The 13,685-nt window shown below is 37.8% G+C and overlaps 1 protein-coding gene across 1 annotated transcript; it reads right to left on the bottom strand.

Annotated features, from left to right (window-relative positions):
- Window positions 1-4,687: 4,687 nt before the first annotated feature.
- Window positions 4,688-9,352, bottom strand: POLR2D (RNA polymerase II subunit D). Its single transcript, XM_001366347.5, has 4 exons — window positions 9,230-9,352; window positions 7,634-7,814; window positions 6,534-6,629; window positions 4,688-5,892 (listed from the first exon to the last, which is right to left on the bottom strand). Exons 1-4 carry the CDS (start codon window positions 9,300-9,302, stop codon window positions 5,814-5,816), a joined length of 429 nt encoding a protein of 142 aa, XP_001366384.1. The 5' UTR covers window positions 9,303-9,352; the 3' UTR covers window positions 4,688-5,813.
- Between the last annotated feature and the right edge of the window lie 4,333 nt (window positions 9,353-13,685).

Below are 13,685 nucleotides of genomic sequence, written 5' to 3'. Positions count from 1 at the left end.
ATCTTTGAATTAAAACAAAACAAAACAAAACAAACAAACAAAAAAGCAGGTCTCTTTCATGCATTTTTGTATATCTTTTTCCATTTGACTAATTCCATTTTTTAAGACTTTTTCTTCATTGGATTTTCATGCCTCTTTTACCAGTTGGCCTATACTGTTTTTTAAGATTTTAATTTCCTCAGTATTTTTTGTGCCTCCTTTACTAAGCTATTGATTCTTTCCCCATGATTTTCCTGTATCACACTCTTTTCTTTTCCTCATTTTTCTTCTACCTCTCTGGTTTGATTTTTAAAATCTTTTTTGAGCTCCTCTATTAATTTCTTTGGGGCTTAAGAACAGTTCATATTTTTCTTGGAGGCAGCAGTATTATTACTGTTGTCTTTCTTCCCTGTCACCAAAATAACTTTCTATGTTTTTTCTTTTTTTTGTCATTTGATCATTTCCCAGTCTTTTTCCTTGTTAAAATTGGGCTCTGTATCTCTCGTGAGGAGAGCACTACTCTAAACTTCAGGTTCTTTGTGCAACAGCCTTCAGAGCTAGCTCCAGAGATCTGGTGGTAAAGTATATAAGAAATGTGTTTAATACTCTCCCTGCCTGTGTTCTTGTCTGTGAATAACTATAAGCAATCTTTTCTGCCTTGGGACTGTGACCAGGGTCCCCTGCTCCACTGTGCCTGCAAGCACCACTAGTGTATAGTGTTCCTCCTCACCCTAAGACTGCATCCCAAGACTGTGACCTGGTTCTGCATATGGGCAATTCAACAAGAATCTTTTACCCAGAGTCAGCAAAGTGACCCCTGTAATCTCCTTCTGAGCACCCCAACCCCTTACCATCTGTAGCTCAGAACTCCAGAAGCCTTTGCCACTGTTTTAGTTGCCCCCAAAAGCCTGTTGCCACAGTGGTGGCTGCCTTGGCATGTTGTTTTGTGTTCCCTTCCACTCTGATGCACTAGATCTTTTCTATCAGCCTTCTAAGCTGTTTTGGGCTGAAAATTTATTTCACCCACTTTTTGTGGGTTATGCTGCTCCAGAATTCATTGTGAGGCATTATATCAGTTTTTTGGAAGGCAATTTGGTAGAGATCAGGCAGGTCTAGGTCTACCTGCTCCACCATCTTGACTTCACCCCCTTGGATCTTTTAAAAAAAAAATTTCACCTTCTCTCTTAGAATTGATACAGAGTTCTGTGAATTTTAAAACTATTCCACCCTAATCAGACCATTCTTTAGAAGATGTGATTTAGCTATTTCCTGATCAGTAACAATGGAGATACTTGGAATAACAGAATCAGGTCTTGGAAACTACATTTCTCCTCCCTTCTTAGTTTAACAAGATTTGGAAGGTCTGCATCAAACTCAAGATTTAATTATCTAAGAAAATGGCCTTCAACAGACATGTGCAGTAAAAAGGACAGACCTCTGAGCTGTCCTAAATCAAGCTAAATCATCATTGGTACAGATGAGATGCAGGAAAGTGTTGTAAAACTGTCTATATAAGGCACTTCACTTCCTTCCTCTCTCTTCTTTTTTCCCTGGAGAGGCAACTCTGGCTGAGAGTGTGCTAGGTGTTTCGATATCTTGGGAGTGTTGGTGGTGAGTTTTGCCCTTGAGCTGATTCAGGTTTGGGCATTTTAGCTGAGCCCCTTTGGAGGTCAGGCTGATTCTTCCCTCCTTCACACTCAAAACCTTACTTTCTAGATCTCCTAATCTTCTCACCAGGTACTAGCCCCTTCCTTCTTCTTTCTTCTTAAATCTCCTCCACTATGCCAATTAAATCACCATAAAATTTCCAGCTGAGTTTGCGTGTTTCATTAGGATTTTATAAATAAAATCCTTGGCGACCAAATATAATTATTAAATTCAGTCTCAACCATAATTTTAACCCTGACAATTCCCAGGCAGAAGAGTGGTAAGGACCAGGCAATTGGGGTTAAGTGACACCCAGGGTCACACAGCTAGGAAATATCTGAAGCAACATTTGACCCCAGGACCTCTGTCTCCAGGCCTACCTGTCTATCCACCAAGCCACCTAGCTGCCCATCTTTTTTTTATTTGTAATCTCAACTTCAACACTTAGGAGTTTACCTAATAAATGCTCTTGCATTATCTTTTTCTATTTTGTTTTAATATTAATGATCTAAAAGTGGCCAAATGGGATTTCCTCTGTTAACATTTTTTATAATTTCAGAATTATGCATGGGAAATAACTTGTTGGAGAATTTGATGATATTTTGCTCTACTGAATCAAATGTTTTTAAGTGATCCAGTGATAAACACAGTGGATTTTCCTATCTTCTATATCTTGCTTGTGAAAACTTGCCTGATATATTCTATTATCTTCATCACGGTTTCATGTACAGGATTTTTTCTGTACTTTTGTGTATATGCAAATCTTAAGTATAAAATAAAAAATTTTTAAAGCAATTTAAGAAAATATGATCTTGATATACATAGGCCATTTTTTATTAAATTTTTATATGAGAATTAATATGGGTGAGTATCCAGGGTTGACAATATTTTACATATACACATATCAGTTATTTTTCAAGACAACTCCCCTCCTTAAATTCTTCAATTCTACAATTTATTATGTATCTGTTATGGGCAAAGCACTAGGGATACAAAAGCAAACCATCCCTGCTTTCAGGGAGCACTTAATGCTCTACAAGGAAGGACAGCATGAATAGAGATAAATATATCCAAAGTAAATATAGTGGGACTTTGGGGGGAAAAGATAGCATGGACATGAGCCACACTTAAACTGAGCACTGGAAGGAGTGAAAGATTCTGATAGGTATGCACGAGCACAATTCTAAGTGTGGAAGAAAGACAGTCTAGAAAAAAGAACTTATAGGAGATGGATCTATGAAGAATAGTAAATAGGCAAGTTTGGTTGGACTATAATTTGTGTGAGGGAGAATAATGGAAGTCTAGAAATACTGAAGCCAGATTGTGAAGTTTTAAATGATGGTGGAATTTGGATTTTCTATTGATTCTAATTCTCAAGGCAGATGAAATCCTTATTTTACACAAGAGGAAACTGAGGTTTAGAGAGGTAAAAGTAATTTGTCTAATGTAAAAAAAAAAAACAGAAAAACAGGAAGACCAGGTCTGTAATCTGGGTCTTTTTACTAGCTTCCCAAAATGTAGGTAGGTTTAAATGGGATGTATTATGGAGCTGCTTTGTAAAAGTCCTGATATGAACTTTTTAATTCTTTTTTAAAAATTTAATTTAGAATATTTTTCCATGGTTACATTAAGTCTTTTAAAATCAAAGTTCATATGCCCAAAGGACTACAAAACTGTGAATACCCCTACAATTGGGTCTCTATCTCAAAGAGATAATAAAAAAGGGAAAGGACCTACCTGTATAGAAATACTTAAAAGCTGCTCTTTTTTGTAGTGGCAAAGAATTGGAAACTGAGGGGATGTCCATCAATTGGGGAATGGCTGAACAAATTGTGGTATAAGATGGTGGTGGAATACTATTATGCTATTAGAAATAAGCAGGATGATTTCAAAAAGTTAGAAAAATCTGAGGGAACTGATGCAGTGAAAAAAGCAGAACTAGGAGAACATTATACACAAAAACAATATTTTATGATCATTTGTGAAAATTTGGCTACTCTCAGCGATGCAATGATCTGGGACAATCCTGAAAGACTTATGATAGGGAATGCTATCTACCTCCAGAGAAAGAACTGTGGGAGTCATCTTTCACATAAGTATATTTATGGTTTAATTTTGGGGTTTTGGTTATGTATGACTTTGCTCTTACAAAAATGACCAATATGGAAGTGTTTTTCATGACAATAAAAAAATTTTAAAAGGAAGAAACATGGTGAGAAAATCAATTGATCAGTGATCCAAGTGTATATAAGGATAAACTAAGAATACAGTTAGTGGATGAAATTGAAAAAGATTTGTAAAATAAAGGTTTTGGTTTTGGTTTAAAAACCAAAAATTAAAATGAAATTAACAGTTCAAAAACAATTCTGGGTGAGTTCTAATTATTTCAATTTTGACTGGTTTTACTATACATACTTAGGACAATAGTTCAAGGTATATCAATTTTGCTAGATGTAATACAAAATTTTCCCTTTTTAAACTGCAAGGTTGCAGGCCTCTTAAGTCTTCTCATCCCTTCTCTATTTCTTCCACAGAAACTCTAGGATTCCCTAGCCTAGCTCCCAGGTCCCACTGGAGTTTGCTAGCTGTCATTCCAATTGGAGTCATAATTGTAACTCAATTGGCTCAAAGTCATGTGGAAGTAATAGAAGGAAGGAAAATGGTGGTGGTGGAAGAGGGAGGCCCAAGTAAAGGGCAGAGTAATCAAGGGTCAGGTAATGGGTCGAGGCCCATCCTACTTAGGAACCCTACTTTGTTGTCAACTTAAAGTGTACCAAGATTCCTCATCTAAGAACACCAAGTCTTGACCAAAAAAAAGCTTTCATTTATCCTTATGAATCTAGAACATAAGTTTCATGGATTGACTTTTTGATAAATAGAAGCTATGTTTGGTTAAATATAAGTAGCTATTGTGTATAAAACACTGTGGAAGGCGTATAGGGAGATACAAAGTTTCAGCAAGTCAATGATTGTCCTCAAGAAATTTTTTTTCTATTTACATAAAGAGGAATTGACATTATTAAAAAGTCCTTGGTACTCCAAAAAAAGCAGGCACTCATGATCTTATTGAAAAATAATTTTATTTCCTAGAGTAAGTTTACTTCTTAGGAATTGCACAATTAACTAGACATCCACTATAGAATCTACCCATCCCCCCTTTCTATTATTAGATCAAATTACAGTAACAGATTTTGTAGCATGGGAGAAGCAATTGCAAAAAATATTTGCATGACCTTTCAGAAATCAATGCTAAATTTGGGGCCAGAAAACTGCCCCAAATTTAGTTCATTGTGATGACTCAACCAGAATTAAGTCTCATTCTCTGGTCTTCCCAGATACCACCCTATGATATATACCAACCCTATACTGAATTGTATTTAAAATCAGGATCCAGGACTAGTTTAAACTCAGAGAGGACCCTTTCCCAAGGCAGCTGTCAGAATAAATCCCACAAATTCTCTCCTGCTCCAAAACCTTGCAGCCTTCAGGATATACCAGGGGCCAAACTGAGCCTCCTAAATCAAGGCTCTTTCGAACTTATGATTATACAGTGATGCCCTACGACTGCTAGTATTTTCTCCATCTTCTTCCCTCTGTATTTATAGGTTCCCTTTGATTTTTCCTTCCATCATTTATGAGATACAACTTTCTTTTTTTATTCATGCTATTTTTACATATTCTAATCTGGGCTAATATTTCAAGATAGCTTGAAATTCAAACCAGAAATGTGAATATAAACTAAAGTGCCAAATTCAGTGATATAAGGTAATATGCCACAAGTATTTACTGGCTAAATTCTCCCACTCAATCTTTCCCCTTAATCAATTCCATTTAAGAGAAGGGATGGAAAGGTTAATGCAAGCACCCAGGCTCTGGTCCACTACCTCCCTTGGAAACCCTTCATTAAAGGAAATCATCCCAAAGCCCCTTTAAGATTCAAGTGGCACTCCTGGCCTTTGCCACATCTCAAATATTCAAAAAGTCAATAAGAATCAGAACTGGTCACAAGTTTGAATTACTTGTTGATGCAAGATTACTCTGCATTGCCTTGTCCATAGGAGGCTAGACCAACTTTTGTGATTTAAATTTCTGAATAGTCTCTGGAGAGAGTTCAAGTTCTTCTTAGTTGCAGAAGAATTCTGGGAAATTTCCTCTTCTGTTTCCACTGAAGGGCTGGGTTCCTGGTATTAATACTGGAAGCTCCTCTTGGTCTGAATATCATCAAGGATCTGTTGCAATTCTTCATCTTCAAATCGACCCTCTAGGCTACAGGAGAACCAAAGTGACCAAACAATGATAGTGAAGATGCTTTTTCCTCAATCTTAAGAATTCCATATCCTTTTAGCTTCCCTATACCATTTTTCAACACTTTTTTGCCTACCTTTTCACTTAGGACTAAAAATGACATTCCCCAGTTATAAGGAATCTTTAGTGATTTTTCAAATCTTAGATACAAAACCTGACTTTTCTTTTAACCTTTTCCTCCACCAGTTTAATACTAGATAAGGAAATTTAAGAATTCATGTGCACAAGCCTAAATTATTTTTTTTTGTTTGACTGATGCTTTCTGTTTGTATATCAAATTAATATCTGAGCAAATTCTTCCTTTCTACCCTACACAATGAGCCTTCCCTTGAAAAAGACTGAAAAAGAGAAGGAAAAAAAATTCAGCAAAAACAATCTACACATCAACTGCATCTGATATAACTATACAACACTATACACCCAAAGTCCCCATTTCTCCAAAGTTAGGAGATGGGTATATTTCTCAACTCTTTTTAGGGGTCAAGTTAGAGGATTATAGTACTCAGCATTCAATTTTATTGTATTTTTCTTTCCCTTCTCATTGTTATAATAATTATATATCATCATACATATTGTTTCCTTGGCCCCGAATTAGTTCTTACCTTGGAATCAGAGCCTTAGCCTCCTCTGCTGTCTCAGGGCAAAGGTTTGCTAAACAAGCCAACTCAAACTTATGGAGCTTCTTCTGGAGTAACAAACTGAACAGAGAGAATATGATATAAACATAAAAGATTACCCAAACTAAAAGGTATACTATCATTCACCTGGAAAGTATATATTGAACACTTATTATGTATGAGGTATTGTAGAGTGTTACAGAAGAAAGAACACCACCTAGAAGAGAGGTCACCACCCTTTTACAGATAATGTCCAAATATAGTTAATGTTGGCACAGGACCTTCCACTCAAATGTCATCCTCTGCCTTCATGGGCAATAAGGAATGTTAAGCTTGGCAAGAAGGCTGAGATGAGAAAAGTTGAGAAGAGAGTACCATATGTGGTGAGTTTAGTTAGTTACTAAGATCCATAACATTAAATATGCATTTTTGCTTTTGCTACAGTTATTGCTTCCTTTCTCTTTACTTCAAAATTCATGCCCAATCCATAATATCAGGTATTCTCTATTAAAAATTCTCTAAGCTGTATCTTTGTTTTATGGAAGGGAGGCTCTATAAATAAAATTTAATTGGGAAACATTGTGGTTATTCAATCTTATCTGACTCCTCATGATCCCATTTGGATTTTCTGAATTTTAACTCCAAGCCCACCACTCTTATCTACCGCACCAAAAGAAACAGTATCTACTATACTATATGCTGAGGATATAACACTGTTCTTGTCTTAAGCAACTTTCAGGATAATAGGGGAAGTACAGAGACAGAGAGAGAGACAGACAGAGACAGAGACAGAGAATATAGCTAAATATAAAGAAGGGTGTGATGGGAAAAAAAGGAGAGACCCAGACTAAGTGCTTCAATAAAATCTGCCAAGGTACAATACCATCTTGAAAAAGGATCGTAGATCCAGTTTGACAATCCTTAAATCTTTATTTTGTTCCCTTCCTCCCAATTATACTTTATGTACAGTATGCATCATATTCTGAGATATATTACTGAGCATTAACCAGTAAGAGAGTATTCTAAGTATAGGTGACCATAGAACATAGCATTTCTTGGTAAAATAATTTTTCTTTGGCACTTACCTCCGAACACTAGCAATGGTTTCCCTGTTTTTAAACCGACTAAAACGTGCAGTATAATTTAAAGTTTTCATAAAAACCTCTGAAAGTTCTTGTTCATCCTCTGCACTTTCATTCTGTTGCTTTCGATGCTCTAGAAGCATGTGGACTTCTGAATTTAGAAGAGTTTCTGCTGTTTCAAACTCTATTAGTGAGAAATAATATGTCAGTTTCAAAACCATCACTCAAAAATCTGCTTCTAAAGGTTGATTTAGCATCTGGAGCTGACTTTACATCTACCTCAAAAGAAAAACTTGGAGGATTTCTCTTTCTTGCCCAGAGTATTAGACTGTATAACTACTACTAAAATCATTGTATTATATGTGATTAGTATTTTATTTCTGATATGCTAGAGTTATGTTTCAAGTACAATAATAGTTATCTTTATATAGTGTTTATTATGTGCCAGGCATTGTGCTTTACAATTATTATCTCATTTAATGCTCACATCGACTCTAGTTTGTTGTGCTATTTTTATTGCTGTATTGCTACTGGGCAGCCAGGTGACACAGTGTATAGTATCAGGCCTGGAATCAGAAGATTCAACTCCCTAAGTTCAAACAGAGCCTCAGACACTTACTAGCTATGTGATACTGTGCAAGTCACTTAATCCTGCTTGCCTCAGTTCATCATTTGGAGAATGATCTAGAGAAGGAAATAGCAAATAACTCCAGTATCTTTACCAAGAAAACTCCAAATCAAATTACAAGGAATCAGATACTACTTAGCAACATATGTGCTACTATTAATAGATGCTATTATCTCCATCTTACAGAGGAGTAAACTGAGGTAACCAGAATTTAAAGGACTTGGCCAGTCATGTAGGTCCCATGGGGTCTGAGTCACAGAATTCCTGACTACGGACATGGGCTCTAATTGTCTGCTGTCTTATTCAATTCTTTCCCATTTCTCACTCCCATCACTAGCACCAGCTTAAAGCAAAGCTTCATTCTTCACACTCCATACTCATCCTGAGATAGGGGTTAGGAGAGTCAGTCAAGAAGCATCTATAAAGCACCCACAGTCCCTGCTTTCAAGCTCAGTCTTCTGGGGGGGGGGCGAAGGGGGAGACAAACAAGCCCCATATACATAGGATAAACTCGAAACAACCATCTGGCATTCTAGGCAGGAGGAAGGCTAGGTATGGCCTCGGAGGAGGGGCAGCATTGCACGCTCGAAGGCAGGCAGAGGGAAAGCCCGGAGTCTGGGGATGGAGCGTTTTGAGTGAAGAACAAGAAAGGGGCCAAAACAGGCTTGTTTGTTTTTTTCCAGCAACCCCTTCCCATTCATCATCGCGACTGGGGCTCTAAGTCAACCGCAGAGAGCACGGACGCCCGGGATGAGACACCGGATCGACCAGTCCCCGCCTCCGCAGCCAGGGGCGCTCCTCCCCCACCACGGGGTCGCCCTCAGTCCGGCTCCCCGCGAACCCGCTTTAGGGGTAGCGAGCACCCCGTGGTACGAGTGGCGGAGAGAACGGCTCCGGCCGCGTAGGAGGGAAGAGGGTGGGGCTCGCTCCTTCTGCCCGCTCCCTAGCTCCGCAGAGCCCGCGGGGCGCACCTTTGGGAAAGACAAGCTGCGAGGCGTCTTCCTCCACATCGCCAGCGCGAGGATCGCTCCCTCCAGCCGCCATCACCCTCTTACTCCGCGCCAAAGGCGGGGCCGGAAGCGGAAGTGCGCCGTGAGGGGAGGAGGGGACTTGTCCACGGAGGGAGGGGTCTGCCTGGCTAAGGGAAACGAGCTAGGGGGCGCCATCTTAGTCACAGAGACGGGGAAAGGAGTTTCTCAAAGGCTGGCCACACTACACCTCACTCCTGCCTGCCTAGCATGTTGGCGCGCATGCGTATACCCGTCCCACTGGCCCTCGGGATACCCTTTCCTGCCTTCATTCACACACCTATCTATGCACGCTGTGGACACGTCCTGAAATAGATACCATCTCAAGTGGACAAATCCTAAGATGGACAAGCCCCGGAATGGACATGTCTCAAGATACACACTACCATATATGCGAAGAGAATACACACCTTACGTTTGCATGGCATTACTTTCATGGAACAAATCATAGAATTTAGATCATAGAATTCAGAACTACTCCACATCCACCTGTTCTTTTCTTCCTTCCCTCCCTCCCACCGCCTAACCCCGTTTCTTTCTCCCCTTCATTCCTTCCATTCTATCTATTTATCTAGTAAAAGATCTAAAAAAGTGATGTGGTTTGTCTCAGGACACCTTATGAGTTAAAGCAACAGGTAGAATTGGATTCCAGGCTTCCTGACTCTCAGTCTCATTCTCTTTTCACTTCTGAAATCTTGACTTTTACCTTTCACATGGGCACCCATATTGCCTTGATGATTCCAGTCCCCACCTCTGGCCATTATTTCCTGTACAACTTTAGACAACTCTCTTGGGCCCTAGTTTCCTCATTTGTAAATGGAGAGAGACTAAATAGCTTTCAAGGTCTCTTCCATTTCTAAATCCACAAGCTGACTCTATGACCCTTTGTGCCATATTGTTCATGGGGTTTTCTTAGCAAAGTTTTGGGGTTTTTTTGGGGGGGGGGGTTGCCATTTCCTTCTCCAGTGGATTAAAGTAGAGTTTAAGTGACTTGCCCAAGGTCACAGAGTTAGTGATTGAGACCAAATTTGAACTCAGATTTTTTTAACTCCAGGACCAGCACTCTATCCACTGAGACACTTCGCTTCTTGAATTTTATGACTAGACATTTTCCAAAATACATTCTACACCCTAAACCCACAATCCTCTAACCTTGTTCCTCTGGGATTCAACAAATACATATATGCATATATATGTAAACATGATCCTAAAGGATACAAAGGAGGGGTTTTGTCCCCTCTTTAAACAAAATCTAGGGAATATCTAGGAAAAGTTAAGACATAACTAAAAAATGAGGTAGTCCCAATAAGTGCTAGGCAGTTAAGTGGTCCATTCGTTGGAAAAAGGTTAGACTTGGAGTTGGATAGACTGGCATTCAGTTCCTACTTTATACATTTTTAGGAACATTTTTAGGATCATAAACAAGTGATTTAATCTTTCTGGGCCCTAGTTTCCCCATCTGTAAAATGGTAATAATGATAGTACCTACTTCATAGGGTTGCTATGAGACTCAAATGAGGCAAAATACATGCAGCATTTAAATTTTATCTATTATTATGAACCAATATGAGTGGTACAGAATATAGGTTTATGGAAATTTCCAAAAGGATGGAGATAGATATCATTTCTAAGTGAAATGACCATAGAGAAGACTGGATCTGAGAAAAATTAACAGGATTTTTCCAACCGTAAAAGAATGATGTGAGAAAAGGAAAAGAGTCCAGAAAGTGAAAAGTGATTTCTGGTCAAGGTGATTAGATTAGTTTGTCTAAAAATGAAGTTTCAAAAGTTTTTTATGTCCTTTATTTCAATGATCCCCACAATAACCTACTAAGTCCATTCCACCTATTAAAAGCTGAGTCCAGTTCGAGCCTGTCTCCCAGACTAAATGAACTGCCTTTTTTTTTTACTTTAAATTTTATTTTAGTTTTAAAAATTTTCCCATGGTTACATGATTCTTATTGTCTCCTTCCCCTTTTCCCTCCCCCTCCTAAAGTTGACAAGTAATTTCACTAGGTTTTATATATATATCACTCAAAACCTATTTCCATATTATTCATTTTTGTTATAGAGTAATTTTAAAAAACCAGAACCCCAAATCATATACCCATATAAACAAGTGATAGCTCATATGTTTTCTTCTGGATTTCTATTCCCACAGTTCTTTCTCTAGATGTGGATAGCATTTTTTTTTTCTAATTTGTTCAAGGAACTTATTTGTAGCTCTTGATAAGATCATTTGGCAGCTACATCTTTTAGCTGAACCCCTTCTTGTTGGACCCTTTCTTTGTAATTGGTTCTTGGATTTTAAAGGACCACTTCCATTTTTTTAAATTACCATCCCCATTTAGAAAATGAAGAAACAGTCCCAGAGAGATGGAAAAACTTGCCAGTATTCAAACAAGTAGTTAAAAAAACAGCTGAGAAGAGAACTTACGTTTTTTTGACTCACAACTCAATTTTTACAGATCCATCTCTATAAATATTCGTCGTCTTAATTCAAACTTAATACAAAACACATGGACACAATACCCCATTCTCTATCCCAGTGTTGAGGAGACAAAAACACATAGTCACACATCAACACCTTCATTCATTTACATGTAGAATATATAAAAATAGATATATGGTTTAGGTAGGCATATTCATTCTAAATCTCAAATGTAATCTGCTTGGCTTTTCTGAACTTTGACAGGAGTGACCTGCCTAACTGGAGAATAACCACACGGGCAATTTTAAAAATGAGATTGACAAATTTTAACATACCTGGAGCCAAAAGAGAGAGCTTAAAAAAAAAGTTTACAAGTAGTAAATGATATTAATAGAACACACACACACACACACACACACACACACACACACACGTCAGCTAGATGCCAAAGTGGAATAGAGTTCTAGGTGAAATACGCAGGACCAGGAGAACATTGTACACAGTAACAACAGTATTGTATGATGATCAACTGTGAAAGTCTTAGCTCCTTTCAGTAATACAATGATTCAGGACAATTTTGAAGGACTTATGAAAAAGAATCCTATCTACCTCCAGAAAAAGAACTGTTGGAATCACAATACAGAGAGAAGCATGTCATTTTTCACTTATTTATTTGGATTTTGGTTTTAGATGATTGTTCACTTTACAAAAATGAACATATGGAAACATGTTTTGCATGATAATACATGTAAAACCCATATCAAATTGTTTGCCAGCTCTGGCAGAGGTAAGGGAAGGGAGTATAACAATTTATATCATATAACTTTGGAAAAGTTACGTGGAAATTTGTTATTACATATAATTGCTCAAATAAAATATCTTTAGGATAAAAAAAATTCCAAAACGCCCATTTAATTTCTTAAGCTGACCCACAACATATTGAAACAGAGACTAAGAAAGTCTGGGATGGGGAGTGGGCACATATATTCTGAATGGCTTTGAAAGCGAAATGGAGGATTTTATATTTGATCCTGCATTTGATAGGAAGTCATTGGAGTTTAATGAGAAGAAGGGTGACATGGTCAGACCTGTGTTTTCAGAAAATCATTTTGTTAGCTAAATAGAGGTTGGATTGTAGTGGGGAGAGATTTGAGGCAGATCCACCAGCAGGCTATTGAAGTGATGAGAGCAGAGAGGAGGCATATTTGAGAGACACTGCACAGATTAAATCAATAAACCTTGGCAAAAGATGGCATATGGAGAAGAGTGGGATGAGAGGACAAAGAGAAGAGTTAAGGACAATACCTAGGTTGTGAGTTTGGGGGGACTGGATGGTACTTGCAACAGTAATAGGGAAAGTAAGGGAGCAGTGAGAGATTTTAGAAGGTAAGATCATGAATTCCACTTTGGTCATATTGAGTTTAAGATGCCTACTGAATATCCAGCTCAAAATGTCTGAAAGTCAGTTGGACCTACATCATGTAAATATAGAAAAATATTCTAAATTAATTAATTAAATAAGCTTTAAAAAACCCAGCTTATTATATGATTTTGGGAAGATTATTACAAAAATGAACAATATGGAAATGGGTTTTGAGCAATAATACATATAAAACCCAGTGGAATTGCTTGTCAGCTCCAGGAGAGGGGGAAGAAAGAGAGGAGGGAGACAAAATGAATCATGACACCTTGGGACCTTGGGAAAAAGCAAATAAAATAAAAGGCATGGGAGTTGATGTACCTTAAAAAAAAATCCAGTTCTCCTCTTTCTTTCTAATTCTAGGTCCAGCTCATTGTCCATCTGTACTTTCTGTCTTATTTACACATACAAACTTTAAGGGGAGGGTGCAATCAGATTCATGTTGAAATCAGAGGAATAGACATTCTTCATCCACTTGGTCTTTACTGTGTGGATTGTAAAAATTAAATTATGTCTCTAATAAAAAATATTATATTTTATGAGGTTTA

Source organism: Monodelphis domestica, chromosome 4 (genome assembly GCF_027887165.1).
Source record: "Monodelphis domestica isolate mMonDom1 chromosome 4, mMonDom1.pri, whole genome shotgun sequence".
Taxonomy (NCBI): domain Eukaryota; kingdom Metazoa; phylum Chordata; class Mammalia; order Didelphimorphia; family Didelphidae; genus Monodelphis; species Monodelphis domestica.
This window is presented reverse-complemented; position numbering and strand designations above follow the sequence as displayed.